At 30.3% G+C, this 20,316-nt stretch overlaps 2 protein-coding genes across 8 annotated transcripts in view; one reads left to right on the top strand and one right to left on the bottom strand.

Moving 5' to 3' along the window:
- The window catches only part of LOC132908495 (supervillin), an 11,023-nt gene extending 880 nt beyond the window's left edge, over positions 1-10,143 (top strand). For 3 of the 4 annotated variants that reach the window (XM_060962515.1, XM_060962516.1, XM_060962517.1), the window contains 24 exons: positions 80-238; positions 338-426; positions 504-633; positions 710-941; positions 1,027-2,430; positions 3,173-3,885; positions 3,964-4,169; positions 4,253-4,593; positions 4,882-5,137; positions 5,218-5,494; positions 5,577-5,675; positions 5,756-5,924; positions 6,001-6,158; positions 6,231-6,674; positions 6,747-6,898; positions 7,120-7,581; positions 7,673-7,823; positions 7,945-8,096; positions 8,166-8,438; positions 8,555-8,678; positions 8,754-8,948; positions 9,025-9,299; positions 9,362-9,517; positions 9,590-10,143. In XM_060962515.1, the coding sequence (XP_060818498.1) occupies positions 80-238; positions 338-426; positions 504-633; positions 710-941; positions 1,027-2,430; positions 3,173-3,885; positions 3,964-4,169; positions 4,253-4,593; positions 4,882-5,137; positions 5,218-5,494; positions 5,577-5,675; positions 5,756-5,924; positions 6,001-6,158; positions 6,231-6,674; positions 6,747-6,898; positions 7,120-7,581; positions 7,673-7,823; positions 7,945-8,096; positions 8,166-8,438; positions 8,555-8,678; positions 8,754-8,948; positions 9,025-9,299; positions 9,362-9,517; positions 9,590-9,676 (6,704 nt within the window). In that variant the 3' untranslated portion in view covers positions 9,677-10,143. The remainder of the gene's footprint in view (positions 1-79; positions 239-337; positions 427-503; positions 634-709; positions 942-1,026; positions 2,431-3,172; positions 3,886-3,963; positions 4,170-4,252; positions 4,594-4,881; positions 5,138-5,217; positions 5,495-5,576; positions 5,676-5,755; positions 5,925-6,000; positions 6,159-6,230; positions 6,675-6,746; positions 6,899-7,119; positions 7,582-7,672; positions 7,824-7,944; positions 8,097-8,165; positions 8,439-8,554; positions 8,679-8,753; positions 8,949-9,024; positions 9,300-9,361; positions 9,518-9,589) is intronic. The other variant, XM_060962518.1, reaches the window with a different exon arrangement.
- On the bottom strand, positions 9,976-20,316 carry LOC132908496 (uncharacterized). Of its 4 annotated transcripts, none has more exons than XM_060962521.1 (9): positions 20,056-20,316; positions 15,773-19,496; positions 15,575-15,703; positions 15,279-15,448; positions 15,006-15,181; positions 14,707-14,917; positions 14,469-14,612; positions 11,777-11,940; positions 9,976-11,377 (listed from the first exon to the last, which is right to left on the bottom strand). In XM_060962521.1, the coding sequence occupies exons 2-8, from the start codon at positions 19,446-19,448 to the stop codon at positions 11,788-11,790; spliced, it is 4,659 nt and encodes a 1,552-aa protein (XP_060818504.1). In that variant the 5' UTR covers positions 19,449-19,496; positions 20,056-20,316; the 3' UTR covers positions 9,976-11,377; positions 11,777-11,787. The 4 variants fall into 4 exon arrangements, with proteins under 4 accessions (XP_060818504.1, XP_060818505.1, XP_060818502.1 ...); XM_060962522.1 differs by having other exon boundaries at positions 15,575-15,679; XM_060962519.1 differs by having other exon boundaries at positions 15,575-19,496.

Below are 20,316 nucleotides of genomic sequence, written 5' to 3'. Positions count from 1 at the left end.
TGCCAAAAAGTACAGTTTTTAGGATATATGTAATGTACTTCAGTTTGATATCAACAATTATCAATGTTTTCTGTAACAGAGAATAAAAGTCGTAGCCCCATGTTGGAAAAAAATAGTCGTTTGATTTCAAGATCGGAAAATAAGGAGAGTAGTAAGAATCTTACATTATATAAAACAGCATCAGTTCGTGAAACAAAAGCTTCTAGATTACGAGCTGCCTCCATTATATCACCTAATGGTAAGTTACATATTATAGCCATTTTATATAGATTGATATAATTTAATATCTGCATATGTATGTGCTTTATAATTTATAGTAATTACTGCATTTATATAGGTGGAACAGTGTTATCAAGAAGATTAGGTATGTCAGAAAATTCTACACCATTGGGCCTCCAACCTAGTACTAGTTTATCAGTTAAAGATGTGAGTTATCATATCTACTGTGATTATAGAATATAGATATATTAATATATTATACAATACCTAACAATATTATGCAGGAACATCCAATATCAAGTGATAGTAGTATTACAAATTCGCCACGAGAAAGGGATAAAAGTTATAAAAGAAAATCATATTTAAATCGGTCACTTAATATGGAAACAGCAACAGGAGATCGTTCAAATCAATGTAAGTAATCTAAGAAGATTTATTTTTTTCTTTACTAAAAACTTTACTTTATTAAAAATTTTTGTATATGTTTTAGCTGAATGTAATATTAGACAAACTAGAAGACAATCAAATAAACAAGGCTACATATCTGATACAATATCTACTTCATATTCTAGTAATCAACATCAAACAACTAATCTAAGTAAAAAACCTTTTGACTCAAAAGTCACTTGCCCGAAAGTTAAAGAAAATTGTTCAAAAACTTATACATTGCCTTCATTGAATTCTCCTGCAAACAGTAAACATTCAAATATACAACGAATTAGGTAGTTCTGTTTGTTAATATTTTTATGGTATAGCTTTTATAATTTACACTAATATTTGAAATCGTTATATAATTTAATTTTGCAGTAGTGGCGGACATAGTGATTCAGAAGTTTCGCGAAGAGTTGACGCATTAACAGCGTTAACAAAATCTGCAATAGAACGCGTAGAAAGGCTTAAATCACAGTCAAATTTGCCAACAAATTATGGATTACGATTGGAAAATCGTTCATCTAATATTCCATGTCAAGTCGCGGAAAACAGTACGAATAATACGCGTGCATTGCAATTATCTCCAAGAAAAAGTTCTATTTTAAAAAAATCAAATGATGAACATTCTCAAGATGGATCTCTAAGTCATCAACACACACCGGTTTCAATTCTTAAACATAAGATGTCTGATATTGATACAGGCCAAAATATATCTACCATTGTGAATCATACAATTCTGCCTGTAACATTTTCACCATCTGTTAGGGAACTAACACATAAAAAACATGGTATTTTAAAAAAGCGCAGTAGTTTGGATGAAAGTGAAATACTTCGACGGCGGAGTTGTTCACCCGATATTTCGTCTACTGACAATACTTATTCTGAATTTAGGCCGATATTAAAAAATCAAAGACGATCGTCTTTGGATGAAATTATTAAAAGGGATCAGAGTCCAGATCCTCAGCCTACTTCAATATTAAAACGAAAATCATCTAGAGAAGATGATAGAGAAGATCGTCAGGTTGGTTCTGCAGAACCACAAGGTATACTTAAAAGAAAATCTACCAATAGTCAACGAATGACTACTGTTAATCATCATGTGACCATTACAATGGACGCAACAAACGTCACTGGTCCGGAAATACTTGATAGTTCTGAAGTAAGGCCAATCCTAAAGAAAAAGCATAGTAGAGAAGAATCATTTGGTAGTGACCCACCATCTTTAGAACCACGACCAATACTAAAAAAGAAATCCAGTACAGAATCGGATGAACATGACGATAAACCTAAAAAGACTATTTTGAAATGTACGCGAAAAAATTCACAAGATGAATGTAACTATGAGACAGAATTGACTTCGCCAAAAAAATTGTCAATGCTTAGAAATCGTACGTTACAAAATAGAACAAGTGGAGTGTTGGAAAATGATGCTGTACGACCTATATTAAAGCAACCTGGCAATAGGGACAACGAATCGCGAGTCCGTTTAAACTTATATGATGAAACAGTCATTAGTGATGATATATGTACAGAACCAACAAATTTATTTTTGCGGAAAAGAGCACAATCTGTGGGTCATATACAACCTTCTAATATTCCTAATGAATTCACTGGTGTACTTAACAAACGAAGATCTCTTGAGTTAATATCTGTAGGTGCTATATCAGAAGAAAAATCACAAGTGAAGTTAACAACCACTAACATCTATTTAAAAGCAGCTCCTTCCCTAGATGATGAGAGTGCCAAGACTTCTATTATTCCTTGTGACAAATTGTACAGGTAATATTAAAGAATTAAGCTATCATCATTTATAATAGGGATTACTTTTTATGAAATTAAGGATTATATTTTTCAAATATATCTTTTATATCTATTTATATTATTTATATATAGAAAACAACAATTATGTTGGGATTTTGTTATGCTAAAGGTTTCATTAAAATATATCCTATAATTTTTATCAACTTATTATTGTGTATCAATGTGATATATATATAGTATTCTGTAGCATATACATTTGTTTATGTATTTAGTCTGTATAGTAATATGTAACTTTGGCAAGACGTTGAATCTGTGCCAAGTTTAATTATAGATCACCTAGCAATTCTAAAAGCTACAGAAAACAGAGAATCAGAGCATGCACACAACCTGTATGTCCATCTAAAAGTTACTTCTGATTTAAGATAATACTTTAGATTTTTATGTTTTTTTTCAAACACTATTTAAAACTTACAAAAGGTATTAAATTTAAGGTGTTTTTCTGTTTTCTATTTACTTGTATGAAGTGTATGCATAAACCAAAGTATAGATTACTAAAGTAAAAAAGATTTATAAGTTTTAGTAACAAGTACTTATCAAGTCTTCTTGTGTGTATACATCTAGACTATAAGTCACAACATTTTTGCACTGTAAGGCTTAAAATAATATTGTTTTTAAATTTTATAACAATTTATGTAAATCACATTTTCTTGTTTTGAATTGTAGAAAATATATAACAAAATAATAATGCGTTTAATTGTAGCACAACAAAAGAGAAATTCACAGACAAGGAAAAGCAAACTGTCATAGTATTTGAAAGCAAAGAAGGAAGTAAAGTGATTTCAGATGGACCTGTAGATAATAATATTGATAATAGTACTCCAGTTTCCATTAGAATGAGTGATAAAGAGGGTTCAAATAATGAAATACTGTGTGTGCAAGAAAAAGCAGATGATGGAAACATCCAAGAAAGTAATAGTGTACATCGCAGCAACAGTGTTTCCAAAATGACATTGCATTTTAAAACTTTGCACGAAAAGGCAAATTCTAAGGAAAAGGATGGCATGTCTCAAAAAACACCGAATAAAGGTTCATATGGTATACAACGATATAGAGATCGAAAGAATCAAGGAAATGATAGATTTAACACACAACCAATAACTTTTCAAGAAGTGCAGGAAGCAGTTCTACAAAATCAACGCAATGTCACATCAGTTAAAAAATCAAGTTTGGCAGAAACTACAATTGATGATGAATTTGATCCTTCTAAATTAAGTTTGGCAGAACGAGTGCGTTTGTTCAATCAAAAAATTGATATCGAAAAATGTTCAGTATCAAATACCATGCCATTAGAAAGATATTCACGCAGACGGCCAGCTGCTCGTTATAAAACACAACCAGTTACATCCGAAGAAGTCGAAGTAGCATCTCGAATATCTCCATTAAATACCATTAATCAATGTTTGTTAGATACTAGTAAGTTTTGTATGTTTATTATGAAACATATATTTGTATAATATAAATTACTAATATTTTAATTATTTCAATTTTAAGGTGATTTGCCGAAAAGCATTTTAAAACCTGTTGCGTTACAAGCGCATAATTCGTCGCAAACAAAAAATCTTGAACTCGAAGGAATGAAATTAATAAAATCTGTACTTAAAAAAGAATCTGAAGAACTAGAACAACGGACATCTGAAAGTTGTGATATTTCATCGCGTTTTAAATTAAAACCTAATTTAAAATTGGAAGAAAATAAGGTAAATAGTAATATTTGGCTAGGAAAGATAAATGATTTAATATGAATATGGACTTCAGTTTTGATATAAACTGTTATTTACAGACAGGGAGCATAATGGAAAATAATTATCCAACGCAATATGGTTTGAGTTGTGCCTATAGTGAAAAAGATAACCATATAGAAGGTAGGCAACATAAAATTAAACAAAAGTATACAGTGCCTTTTCACAAATATAGTACTCAGGATGAATTAAATAGAACAAAAATCAAATCTGCATTAAATAACATAGATAATGTTCAAACTGTAATTGCTACATCTAAGAAATACGAAGAAACTCTTCAAACATCTGGAGGTGAGACATTCTCTGTAAGTCATGAAACATGTAACATAAAAGCTGAAGCTGCATCTCCTTATCGTCATCCTATTTTTTCAAAACAAACCAGGTAACAGATTTTATATTTATCTATTTATAAAAACTATATTAAATGAAATATAATTCTATACAAATATAAATATAAATATATTTTTAATGTTAGATATTAATAAGGCTTATAGAAGTTGCATAAATAATCAAAAAATTTCCTACACTTTGTAGTAGAATATATTTTATCAAATATGGCTTTTACCTGATGTAGAACCTTCTATTTATTGTTTCAACTACTGATAAGATTACATTATGTAAAAAAGTATGAATGTAAACGTATATATGTATTACAATTAACTACTTATAGGTGTACTTCATTGTCAAAGAGCGTTAGTCATCACGCAATTAGCAACAAAACCACTGAATGTGAGTCGAATAGTGCAATAATACCAAAGCATGGTGTACATCTTCCAGAACTATGTCGTAGCGCAACGCAAGCAATACCGACAATAGATACTAATGATGGCCCAAGTATGAGTATTGCAGAACGACTAGCTGCGTTACAACGTAGCGGAAATACAAACTGGAAACGACGTATAGCTTCTGAATCATCTAATTCAGTGGTAAATGACATTAAATTAATTTTATTGCAAAATCAGAGCATATTGCATTATTTACTATGAGTAATTAAAATTGATATTAGGATGGAGTATGTTCCACTTCATTGAATAAGGAAGAACTGAGTATCAAACAAGGAGTACTTGCAGATTGTCTTGGAAAGTTAGAATCTGCAACAGAAGGTTGGAAGAAAAGAATAGCAGCTCCAGATGTAACAAAGTTTACAGTAGCTGGTAAAATGAAGGTAGAACAATTGGAAAACCTAGATCCAGGATCATCATCTCCGCTTATTGAAGCTACAGGAAATATTATAGATAGAAAGAAAAAAACCCCTCGTCCTGAACGATTTAGAGCAAAGAAAGGTAATATTATTTAAGATATTTTCAACGTTTTTAAACATAAATTTCTAAGTAGGATGTTAAGAATGTCATTATTTATTTTCAGGATATATGAAAGATGCTGTATCTACTCCAACTAGTCCAAATAAAGATTCATGTATTAAATTACGAGGAAGTTTCTCTGAACCTGCAAGCGATGACAGTGGTTAGTGAATAGTTATTTTAGGAGTTATATTAGAGTATTTTTCTTTCACCATTAGCATTACTTGAAAATGTATGTCATAGCTGAAGAAATGAAAACGGGGAAGAACGTATCACCTATTGTCTCAGTACCTAAGATAGACGACGAGACATTCACCTCCTTCTTTACTGGAATTTCATTAGAGAAATGCGAGGCTGAATCTGTTGATTTAAATGAAAGCGATTTCGATATGATTACATCGCAATCTGAATTGTAAGCCTTTTATTTTTTATTAATATTGTTAATCATACAGTAAGTTTTAGGTTCTCATATATTTATATTATTATAGATTAGTTCAAAAGCGAAATATACGATTGAAACGACGACGGTTTGTATCTAGAAATCCACTTAAAACGCTTGCTGCTCGTACTGACTTAAAATCAGAGTATACTGAGATACGAACTGGTATTGCGGAAAAAGTAATGAAACAATTAAATATTGAAAAATGTAAGTCTTTATCGAATATTAAATAATTGATATGTGTCACTATAATATTTATGTTGTTGTATCATGTTACAGTAGCTAAAAATTCATCATTAGCTATGGAAGCTTTAGCTGGCCTAGCTTCTACTGAAGACTTTAGTAATATAACACTAAGGAATGTAACAGATACAAATATTTCTTCGAATAGATTACAGCCATACAAAGACTTGATGTTACTTTTAATTAAAGGCCGGAGACATGTACAAGTGAGATTAGTCGAGCCAGTCGCAGAAAGCATAAATAGTGGCGACAATTTTGTTCTAGTAACAAAATCAGAGGTTTATAATTACATTGGGAAATATTGTAATGTTATCGAAAAAGCACGAGGTGCAGAAATTGCATTGAGCATTCAGCAAAATAAGGATCTTGGTTGCCAAACGTTTCAAGTTATTACTATTAATGAAGATAAATTAACTTGCACCAAAAGTCAACTACAAAAATTCTGGAGCTATCTTGGTGTGGAAAATGAGAACATGGATGGTAAGCTAGTATTGTGTCATATATGATGTAACAACATCTTGTAAAACATTAATAGCATTGTATAAATAATAGTCATTGAGGGTGGACATCCTGATGAAGATGAGCTTTACGAAACATTCATGATAGATACAAATATGGTATACGAAATTAAAGATGAAGAACTGGTGCCACTTGAAAAATATTGGGGTACTATACCAAAAATTGAAATGCTCGATCCAAATAAGGTAGATATTTTAACATGATATGTAGGATGTTTCCGAAATCGTAGTATAGCTGGAAAGCACTTAATTAGAGCTTCATATGAAAAACTTTTATTCTATATTTTCGTCTTACTTTTACACGAGAAAGCATCTCCTTTCCGATTAAATCACAGTTTCGGAAATATCTTATATATTTTTTACAGTTAATTTAATTATTTATAGTTATATATTTTTTCTTTTATAAGGTGCTAGTATTTGATTTTGGTAGCGAAATGTATATATGGAGTGGTAAAGGAGCTTCAACTGATAAAAAGAAACTTGCTACACATCTTGCTACAGAAATGTGGCAAGAAGGATATGATTATTCGGAATGCACTGTGTGTCCAATTAGTGCGGCATCTATGATTGGTAGACGCACCATGTCAAAAATAGACTTAAAATCTGCTAAAGTCAGACCTAAATGGTGTTTACTTGCCAAATTGACACAACATGTTGAAACAATACTTTTCAGGGAAAAATTCCTTGACTGGCCAAATGTTTCTCGTATAATACGAATTCGAGGTACTAAGAGTAAAGAGAACGTTGATGGAACTGTAACTATAGAAGTGTGTAATATTAATAATTTATTAGAAGAAAATACCATTCCAGTTGATTTGGTTCTTGAAGGAACTCATTTAGGTAGAGGCACTGGTTGGTATGACGATGAGGTAATAAAAATTATTACTTAATAATATACATTAAACAATAATTACATGGTATATATACCATTCTTTAATAATTCAATACATCATTCTTCAGCAAATGAAACAATTCATTGTTACGACAATGGGTATAAAAGTGTGGCATATTGATGAATTTTCACATAGTCTTCTGGATGATTCATCTGTTGGACAATTTCATTCTGGAGACAGTTATATTGTATATTGGATGTATTCTGTTACAGTTACCGGTAAATGTTATTACTATTTTTGACATAAATACATTTAAAAAAATATACATAAATACTGATAAATATGTTATGTCTTAGTTTTATAAGTTTAATGAGATGCATTATATTGTTTTTTGTCCAGGTCGCGAGCTTAGTGGTTTACCGTCAAAACATTCTGCAAAGGGACGCGATCGCTCAGTATATTTTATTTGGCAAGGGCAAAATGCATCTTTGAATGAACAAGGTGCTGCAGCGTTACTAACTATAGAATTAGATAACGATCAAGCACCTCAGGTAATTATTAACGAAGATTAGAAACATTACTCGAATTAATATTTTAAATTTATACACACACCTTTATAGATTCGTGTAGTTCAAGGATATGAACCAGCTGCATTTCTCAATTTATTTTCTGGAGGTATGATTGTACATAGTGGCAAGAAAACGAATACAAAATGTGACGAACGATGGCGATTGTATATATGTCGTGGTACTTTAGAGTCAGAGGTGTCTTTAATAGAGATTCCTTGTAGTACTCGTCAATTACGTAGCAGAGGTTCTCTTATATTATTAGACACTAAAAATAACAAAATTTATGTATGGCATGGATCTAACTCTTTACCTCATATTAAACAGGTATTCTTATTAAATTTCGTATTATAATAAATTTTGAATAGTACAAAAATCAAAACATTAGGTGGAATAATTCTTTTATATATATATATATATATATAATGTTAACTTATATCTAGCATGCAGTTAATGCAGCAGCAAAATTACAAAAGAATCGTCCTCAAGAAACTGGTTTAACATCTGAAGGTGATATAGAAATTTTTGAAATTGATGAAGGAATGGAACCAGAGGAATTCATTAATGGTAGGTAAAGGTTTATGTTTAGTATTAACATATTATCACATGGAAATAATGAATAAGATACATCTTATTGCACAGCACTGGGACAAATGAACAAAAAGCTGTATGTATCATTAGAAAAGGATCAATTACAGGAACATACTCCAAGACTGTTTCATCTGTCAAGCATTTCTAAAGAATTTAAATCTGTCGAAATGTTATGTCCTCATCGTGCTTCTTTACCAACACCATTTCCTTTTCTACAGGAAGATTTATACCAAGTTCATCAACCAGGTAATTTATAAAATTTTATGAAGGACTAATAATTCTTTTCTTAACGCATTATAAACTTATTAAATTATTATTATAGCCTTATTTTTATTGGATAACAAAAACGAGTTATGGATATGGCAAGGCTGGTGGCCTAATACCGGAGCAGAGGATCAGTCCGGTAGTAAAGCAGTTAGATGGCAAGCTGAAAGAAGAGCAGCAATGACAATGGCTATGCAGTATTGGCAAAGAATTCATCCAGAAACTAATAAATATCCGATTTATCTAGTCTGGGCTGGTCTTGAACCTTTGCAATTTATAAATCTATTTCCTACATGGACATATCGCGATGACATAGCGGAATTAAATATAGAGGTATTTTTACATTTTCTAACGTTATTAAAATTATATCTTTCAAACAAATAATTTGTAATTAGGATGGTCGAAATCCTGGAGAAGTATTAACTGTAGAGAGTGAGTTGGTTCGATTAACGCAGAGTACGTATCCTCCGGCTCAATTACTACAACGACCACTACCAGAAGGAGTTGATCCTACACACCTGGAGCTGTATTTATCTCAACAACATTTTCAAGTATGTTTTGTAAATTATTAGTGATAAGTGAATTCTAATAACAAGAGATACATATTTCATGTATTTTAACAGGAAATATTAGGTATGACTAAAGAAGAGTTTCAAGAACTTCCAGTTTGGAGACAAGTGAACCTTAAAAAAGAGATAGGACTTTTCTGATGAAATGTCCAGACTGCCGATCCTACAAGAAATAGCTGCCCTTGTAAAGCGATTAATAAAGTTTTTGTTAATTGTTTTATGATGTTTATAACTTCAAACTTTTTAACTTCTCGATGTATGAATTCGCGTTTAAGATATGCCTAAAGTTGCCTATCGATAAAAGAGATACTAATATTATAATGCAGTTAAAGATATTTACTACTATTTCAAATATAATATATACTACATACATACGCGCACGTATGCGTGCACGAACACAAATAGGTGATTATATATTTTTAATACATACTAAACGTAAATTGGCTTGTGAATATTTCCTTTATATTTGTATGGGCTTTATATTCAATGATAATACAATGTTTTAGAATGGCTTATTCTTACATGTGTAACATTTGTACAAGAGCGACTGTATTCTTTACAACATACTTCATGTTTTTGAACAGTATTCAATGAAATTTCTCAATGTTGCCTTGAGTCTTATTTCATAGCCCCTTATGATCCCTAAAACATCGCATACGTTAAGTTCGAGAAAGGTTATACGTTCACTTTATTTGAAAAAGTTTTTTCCCGAACTTGTGTAGAATGTTACATCATCTTATTATATGTATGCATCAGTCGAAAATAACTTTGTTTTATATTCTTTTCGTATTCATGATTTATGTGGTATCGAAGTAAAATATAACATTTGTATTATAAAATAGTTCAATTTTTTACTTTTGACAAAAAACATTTTCGATATGAATGCATTGTTTAAATCAATATTATAAATACATATATATTTATTTATATATTATTTTTTAATATTTGATATCTGAAATATACATAAACAATAATATAAATAATCGAAACATATAATGATGCACATTACCAATTGAATAAAAATTATCTGAATGCAATTTGATATATTTAAAATTATTTTAATCGTTACTCAATTATTCTTGTACTTTTTTCAGAGTGTAATTACAAATATCTTCTTCTACATCTATGCTTGTTTTTATCCTTTTATAAACTGACCAAGGCACAACATTATATCAGTATAAAAGAATCACACATTTCTTTTTAGTGTTTAATTTAAAATTACATTCTGTTCAAAATTTATTGTTGTGTGTGCAAAGAACACAAATTCACCCCAATGCTTACAATGGTTGTCTATTTTATTCTACAATAATAATATGTTATGGAAAGTTTATACACACATATATAGAATAAGGTGCATAATATCGTTTTGAATAATGTAATTAATTATGCATTTGTATCATGAGTAATTTTATGATCTTTTTATTTATTTTTTACTTTTCTTTCACATCAAATATTAAAGTGTAAAATCGATTGTATTCTCTATATGTATTTTCTGTTTTTCAGCAAATTATGCATTTTTTAGGCAAAGCATAATTTAAAAATTATTCAAAACAATAATATTAGGTACCTTATCTGTATTGTATGTGATCATGCGTGCATTTAAATCCATATTCTAAATCATCTAATATTAAAATAGTTCAAATAATTGATTCTATATTTTATATCTTAATTTAAAATAATCGTGCGTTGATTGATGTAAAATGACACACCAGATCCATGACTTCTTTTCTCGCTTTAACGTTCCCCAAACTAATTATCTCGTTATTAATCTTCAAATCCAATTTACAATACTAGGTATGTTGGAATATGACGTTAGTACTTCCATTCAAAGTCATTGGGCATCTGTAGCACACAATTGAATTTTTTGAAGTCTTTTTAGAAGATATTTTAATTGAACTCATTGTTATTTTCATATTTTGAGTATCATTGATAATGCATTATAATTTTATATACAATATTCAATAATAAATGATAAATGTGAGAACTAACTTTGAAACAATTCTTATTTTATAAAGAAATAATGTATTATACAACTTCATATACAAATTATATATAACAAATGACAAACATGTATTTACACTTTGCATATTGTTATATGTACTATAAAATTATTACCGCCATATGTAATACTTCGCCAAAATAATTGTTTCATTTCTTGTACAATAATAGTCTCTTATTTCTTTCTTAGTATATAAGTTACAAGTAACTAAAAACAGATGTACAGATAAAACGGAGTATTACCATTTAAATATTTACTGCACTTTTCCATCAATGTAAGCCTTTATGGCAGTTTGACATTCTATGGAACACCAATGCTGTATCAGCAAATATGTTTCTGATTCTAATGCTGCATCCAATTTTTTTCGCAAACTATGACGTAACAATGTCTTCGTAGCTTCCATAGACTGAAAATGAATGAACAGAATATTAAATAACAGTTCTCAATGCATATGCAAACAAAGAAAATTCAGGATGTATAGAATAAATATTAATTAGTTTTATATACATCACTGATACAAGTGCAAGAGTGCAGTGTTCCTATTTTCATTTTTAATACAACATTGATTCTATAAATCAATTTAGTTGTATGCATAAAAATGATTATTTTAATTTATTTCCTATTATTCACGATAACTAGATGTTTTAGTTCTTATGTTATAATTAGCAGTAAATTAAATAATACTACATTCAAGTACTGGAATGGTGTATGTATATCCAATTATTATATAGATAGAATAGAAGATATTTATAAAATATTATATATAGAAAAAATATGTAATGTATATTATTACAAATTAATGGAGAAAGTGATTTACATGAATGTTTAATAAGTACAGTATGTAGCGTAACTCATGACCGATTTCGGGTATCTAGTTTAACAGAAAGACTTTGTTGTTGTTCTAATGGAAAAGAATGCCCTCGGCAATGGACAAAAGAACCTGGAAATTCGTCTGTATCGCTTAACAACAAATCGCACATGAAGGTATGTACAAACATAAATTTCACACACATTTAAACTTATATTTAAAAATTATCTTTTCCTCTTTTATTTTTGCAGTTTTGTGCTCCAATAACAGAACTGAGCACATGTAAATATAATCAAGAAGGAATAGAAATTCATGGTAAAAGTGATAGAAATAATTCTTATCTAATACCATATAATGTAACTTTAAACTGTAACTGCCCGGGATTACATTACTGGAGACTTAAAAAATATACATATCTAGAAAATGATTTTATTATACAAACATTTAAATATGTAAAGGTAGATGTTTTCGAATATTTGTAAAATGTATATTTTAATATACTCTAATAAAAGCTTGTATACATTTTAATACGTTGACGCCGGCGCGACCCACCGGTGGGTCAGACGTGTCTGTCCCGAGGGGCGGCGGTGGGTCACACATGTATTTCACAAAATAAGTAGTATAAAATAGATTTATATTATTTTATCTCAACATTATAAGCAGACATACAATAGTAGAAACATAACAATTCAATATTATAAACTTAACATAATTATTTCCTTTCTTCATGCAATCTTTTAAAACAAGTTAGGCAGAGTGTCGGCTGACTCTTACGACGATCACAATATGTTGTTACTTTTTTGGTTCTTTTCGCGGCATACTCTCTACCTTTTATTCTAGAAATGCGTTTACAACTTTCTTTACGTCGCCGTTTCGTTTTGCTCGCGGGCTCTTGGTACGACTGCAAAAAATGTGATCGCATTTGGGCAGTACTTCATTTTCACTTGGCATTTCTTCTCTGTGGGGATTCACTATATTTAAAGGGTGATAAATAATTTCTTCGTGAAATTTTAAAATTTCAATACTTTTAGCACACCATCTTCTTACATACCACGCATTTACGAGGTAAGTCCACATATTAATTCCATTACAATTTTTTTATACCATTTTATGGTTCTGCGCAAATAACTATAATAGGATGCCATCTGATCGGATAGATCAACCCAGTTTTTAGAATCATTATAAAAAAAAAAACAGTGTCTGGCTTTAATTTACTATTTTTCCCCTGAACAATAACACACCTATGATTTTTGGAAGTAGATAGTATACATACTGGCCTTTTGTCAGTTTATTTTACGTAACCTAACACGATTTTCGTCGTGAATGTTCCTTACTCGCGCCGTTATTATCCGACGAACATGCATGTCTATTCTTTTTTCCTGTATGGAATTGAAAAATTTTTTGATTCGCGCTATGAACGTTTCTTATAGAAAAATGTTCACAGAATTGCGTGTGATGGTCAGAATTCGCGTCAGACCTCTACTTTTTGAGAAAAATAGAAAAGAGTACAAAATTAGGTCCAAAGCTGGTCCCGTCAGCTTTACTTAACATTTATAGATATATGTAAATTGATATTGAAAAACTATTGTATATCAATGTATTAGTTGAAGTCCACGGAATTTATTGAACCCAACAGGAATCGTATAGCTTTTGTAATTTTGCTATAAATTGAGGTCAAAGTTGAAAAATTGCGGTCGTGTCGAACAGTCTAATGTGACCTACCGCCGTCCCATGAAGCAGACAGTGAATTCGGGCGCCGCCCCACGGAGAAAACCATGAATATCGGCGCCGGTGTCAACGTGTTAATAAATCTAACTTTACTTTTTTTTTTAATATAGAGAAGAATGTGCAACACTTATGAATTTTGTGGACACATACGATCTGATCTATATTCAACATACTATAGATGCACTTGTCCAGAAAATCATTTATGCATTTTCCAAGATAGAAACAGAGAGAATGTTCAAGAACTATTATATTCTGGTTCTGCTTATAAAGGTTACTGTCTACTATTTAAGAATACATAATGTTCACTTCACAAGTCATAATTTTAATTTAATGGACATAACATCTATGTATTTAAATAATAACAATATTATAAGAATAAACTTATATAGAATACATACCTGTGAGGATTGCTCACTCATAGCTTTTAGGGTTGGTAGTAATTCAACTTGAAATCTATCAGGCCATAAAACTCGAGTAACAAGACCAGCTCTTAGTGCTTCGCTAGCTGTTAGAGTTCTACCACCTAATAATAATTCACTTGTCTGCAATTTTAATTCCAATTTGATTTAATATTACTTTTACTACATGTAAGAATCTTGATTAATATAAGAAAGATGTAATGCTTAATACACTTACAATTGCACTTCCTAATATATGTGATAAAGTGAATACAGCAGCACCTTCAGCTATTTGCCCTAATTTACCATAAGGTGTACTAAATGTAGCTTTGTCGCTAGCTATCACAAGATCAAATAAAGGCAACATTGTTACTCCAAGTCCAACCGCAGTTCCTTGAACTCCAGCAACAATAGGTTTGTTGAATGATGCTAAACTTTTAATGAAGTCCCTAAGTACAAAAAAAGTGAACTTTTTAATTAATTAAATATATGTAACATATGTATGTGATACATATTTATACAAGGATAACTACATACTTAACCGCATCTGCCATTTCTTGGGCATGTATCCGCCGTTTTTCTTTATTTGTGTGTAGCAACATAGATAATTCGAGACCTTCACAAAAACTGCTACCTGTTGATGTTAATAAAACAACTCTACAATCATCGTCCTTTTTTAGAATTGATAATGTTTCACGAAATTCTTGCATCACCTAAAAGAATTAATGTAATATGATATATAAATAAAATTATATATTTATAACATAAAAAAAATTATTGAATATATAGTCTCCTCCATAATTTTATTACCTGGAGAGTGAGAGCATTTCTTATTTTTGTTGAAGATGATGGTGTAAGTATTAACTGCACAAGATTTCCATGTCGACGTATATTTATTTCCTTATTACTAAATTGACTTCGAATTTCCATTTTTGTTTTATTATTATCTGATTCTAGTGTTTTGGTTGTATTTGCATTGACTAAAAAATAATCTTATTCAGTACCTCATGTATTACATAAGAATGTAATTATTATCATAATTTAGTAAAAATATAAAAATTTATTATAAATATTAAATACTTTTACTTTTTTAAAAATGATTTCACCTTTATTTTTGCGATTTGTTGCTGAATTTGCAGACCGACTCCCAGCATTGACTACTGATAGCGCATTAGCAGCTTCTGCAAGGCAGGCTGAAAGTTCATCTTCTCCTTTGGAAAATTCTTCATTGTTATCTGGTTCATTTGTTTTAGCAAATGTAACTTTGTTCTTTGTAGTTTTCTTTGTCTTTGATGTTACCTTACCTGTAGCTGTACCATTTGATCTTGTAATAACTTTCCCTAAACCATTATTAGTTTCGTCTGTTTCTGGTTGTTTAGGATTTTTATCAGTTTTTTTTGAATCCAACTTTTTATTAAGACGTTCAGGAAATACCATTTTATCCTCTACAATGTCAACAAAATCAATTCCTGTGTCACTTTTTTGTACAATCTTCTTTTTACTTTTTTTTATATTTATTTTTTCGTCTTGTGAATGTCGTCCTTTTGTAGATCTTAAGGAATGGAATCCCCCTTCATCAACTTTAGCTCCTTCATTTTTCTCTGGAGTATCAATACTAACTCTAGGACTTCCAGATGCACTGGAAAATGAGCTAGATGAATGTCTCCTAATTATAACAGATGCATCTGCTGCATTTCTTATTTTTGCAGGTAAAATAAACTCTTGAGATAAATTTATTTGTTTTACTGGTGTGGTTTGATCTCCAATCTTTTTATCTACTTGCATATCATTCAAATATATAGAAGTCCTTTTAGATCTTGGCTTTGATACACCTCCTGAAGTACGTAATCTTAAAACTGCATTACGCACTAACTTCTTTCTAAGTTTAAGCTCACGTTGTACTTTTTGTATATCCATAACTTTTGCTTGAGATTTGGTAATGGGAACTAATCTTTTTTTATCTGGTTGTTCTACATCGTACAATAAATTTACAACACCTTCATCTTGAAGTAATCTATCTATTTCGTTTATGATTTTCTTTTTTGGTTTAGAATCTCCAGCATTATTTTCTGTAGATCGTTTTGTCTTTGAAATTATCTTTGATCCTGATTTCTTTGATGTGTTTAATTTAGTTTTTAAAGTAGCAGTTTTCTTATTTGAAGATATGTTTTGCCTTAATATCTTTTTTACTGCTATATTTTGTTTAGTAATAGATTGTGATCTCTTTTTATTAAGATTTTGTTTTGAAGGTTTTATATTACATACATTTTGTGTATCATCAAGTTTGTCTAATGTTATATCTACTTTATTATTATTTGTGACATGTTTTTCTGTTATTTCATCTGGTATTATGACATTAACTTCATCACTGGGAAGCACCATGGTCTCCTGAGATACATGATTTTCAGTTAAGCTAATGTCAGGTGGAGCTTGGTCTTGAGGTTGCTTCTTGCCCAGTGAAACTTTTCCTTTATATACTTTTTGACGTTTTACAATGTTCTGTTGTTGTTCATGTTCCCTAGCTTTTTCTGTAAGTTTTCGTTTTCTACCTGATCTTGACTCATCTACTCGTATATCTGCTTTTTTTTCTGAAGCATGGGACTCGATAAGCAAAGAAGATGAAGCACAACCAGAAGAATTCGTATCCTGTACAGATTCTGTAGTTTTATTTTCTGGTTCCATTCCAATTGTTCCTTTCTCTGTTTTAGATACAATTTTGGTTTTTATTGCTTTAGGAGATTTAGTAGGTGTAGGTTTAATTATTTTCTTTTTTTTCTGTATACTTCTTTTAGATGATGCAACAGGTAATTCCAGAAGTTGTTTCAATGCTAGTTCTCTTTCAACTGAGGGATCAAGTTTTGGTGGTGTATTATAACCACTTTGTTCAATCTTTACTGAACGTTTTCCTTCCTCTGCTAAAATTGGTGGTTTCAAGTTAGACCAATCAGGGTCAACATCACCTTCCAGTATTGCTAACAGTTCTTTATTATCAGAATTGCTTTCTTTGCTAGTTCCTGTACTAGTATTATCTGATGACTTTTTATCACATTGAACAAGGGATTGATTAGTAGGCTGAGGCAATGGTATAAGTGCTGGTAAAGCGGTTCCTGGACTACCTACTAATTTACTTGATAATCTCTGGGTTAGTTTTTTAACAAAAAATATATCAGGTCGTGGTGGTTGTTCTACCACTTTTTGTTTCTCCCGGAATCGTTCTTTTAATGCTTCTGCTATTTCAACCTGTGAAGGTTGACTGGTTAAATTTCGACCACGATTAATAGGGATAATTTGCGAAGTTTGACTAAATGCCACAGTATCAAATGTTGAATCTTTTGTAGACTTCCCAACAGCCTGTGATATAGAATGAGTTAGTTGATCTTTGAGTAATGATTTTATATTATTTTGTTGTTTCTTTATAGTTTGATTATTATCCAGTTGTTCCTTTGACACTTGCATTTCTTTGTTTTGTTTAGCAACTTCTACAGCCTTTCCAGCATCTACAACTGATTCTTTTTCAATGCATGTAATTTCTTCTTCAACCAGCACAACTGTGCTTTCTTCTATAGTTCGTGTTTTTGTGTCATTTAGTAAACTTTTCAATTCAATTTCTACAGTATCTGGAGTTTTAGATACTGACTGACTATCATCTTCTGCATTTTCAACACCCCAATCATCAAAGATATCCTGAATTACGCTTCTTTTGTTAGTTATGCTCACTTTATCTGTTTCACTTATAGATTTATTCCTTCCTTCTGTATTAGCAACATGTGTAGGTATGACAATTTCATTATGAATAATTTTCTTTTCTACATTAATTTTATGTGAACTATCAAAAGATTCAGTCTTGCCATTTCCATTTGTTGTTTCTTGTTCTACATTATATTTTGCATCAGTATTTCTACCCTCTTCCTTTATGTCCTCTCCTTTAATATCAGTGCCTTCTTTAATACTTACATTCTTTTCTTTAATATCAATGTCATCTGCAGTTCCTAGATCATTAATTACTCCTGAGGTAATAGGAGTTATACAATCGTTTCCTGTCTCTGTATCATTTAATACTTCCTTGTTGTCTTTCTGGCTACAATTTTCAGAAACTTCTTGAGCCACAATTTCTGTTGAGATTACTTCTATAATTGTTCCATCACTTTCTTGTGCATAATCTATCAAATTAAATTCTTCATTTACAATTTCAGCGTTCTTCATTTCTTTTTGTCCTGCAGAAACATTTTTTTCATTGGAATTTACAACAGCATCCTTTTCATGTACAGTTAAAACAATATTTTCTTCTGTACTTTCATTCATATCATTAATAGTTTCTACAGTCAGTACCATTACTTCTGAACTACTATCAACTAGTTTAGACAAATCTGTGTCTGTCTCCGTGACATGCAATGTTTGGTCTTTATCATCAAAAGTCTCACTAAGTGTTTTAATTAATGCTTGACACTGAGCATTAGTATCACCAACTGTATCTATATTTAACACTGTACAAACGTTGTGTTTCGCAATGTTTTGTTCACCCTCATTTGTATTAAATACTTCAACATTGTTTGTACTTTCTCTATCTAAAGATGTGTCGCCTGTATATCTTGAATGATCTCCAATCTCGGTTGTATTTTCTGCTTGCTCTTCTTGAGATTTCTCATCTTTTTTACATTGATCATCAATTTGTGGGTTCTTATTTATTATTTCTTGTTCTACTTCATTAATGGCAGCGTTCTTTATGCTCTCTGTCTCACTACTTTCTTTACTTTCAAATTTTTTATTTAAATCTGTTACATCACATTTATTTACTAATAAAACATTTTGAATTATATTATCTGTACATTCTTGTGACTTATTTTCTTGATTTTCTGGAATATTCTCCACATTCTTTATAATATCAGTCGTTGATTCTGATATTAATGAAGAAGATACATCTACTTTTATCGATGATTCTACTTTATTAATGTCACTGTGCACTTCATCTAATTGTTCCATGGTAAAACATCAAGATTGTTACAATTACTTAAGAAGTCATGGATTGTCCTGTTGATAGAAAACAATTACTGTCATTAATACTTAAAATATATATTACAAATAAAATAGTCAATCAGAAAGAAATAAATGTCAAAGTTTATTTGTCATTTGCTTTTCTTAAATGTAAATTGAACAGTACGAATAGTAGATCCATAATCTTATTATTTATTAAATACCAAATAAAAAAATTTTAAACTATCATAACCTTACTAAAATTTTTAAATCAGACGAAAATGAACTTTTAATTTTTTTCTCTAACTTAAACAAAATAAAATTATAAATAGTGCACAAAAAAGGTTTAAATAAATTGCGATAATTAATTTTATGTTAAAAAATACGGAAGTTGTTTTATACCAACTAATACATTTCGACATTCCTGAGAACAATAGTAAATAGTGCGTTGTAGATTCATTTATAAAGTGATATAATTGATTATACGTTGTCCTACAATAATATTACTCGATATGTTTTAATTAATGCCATTTTACCTAACGTTTTACATTGTTTAATAGTATATTTGTTAAATACATATGTATATATGACTTTAATGGCAGAGGAAGAAACTTACCAACCAGGACTGGCGTATCCATACCGTGTATGTTCCAGTGAAAATCACACATTATTTAAGTTCTATAAGATTGGTTTGAAAATAAAACAACTTTATAAACCAAAGATTTTATGTAAAATGCACTTTAATGAACCTCAGATGGGAAAAACGATTACTTCCTTATATCCAAACTCAATGTTTACAAGAATGAAGTCGAAGGTCCGTACTACTGTCATCAATTTAGATACTTTTTCTCAAAGTTTTTTAATGGCATTAACAAAT

This window comes from Bombus pascuorum, chromosome 7 (assembly GCF_905332965.1).
Source record: "Bombus pascuorum chromosome 7, iyBomPasc1.1, whole genome shotgun sequence".
Lineage (NCBI taxonomy): Eukaryota > Metazoa > Arthropoda > Insecta > Hymenoptera > Apidae > Bombus > Bombus pascuorum.
This window is presented reverse-complemented; position numbering and strand designations above follow the sequence as displayed.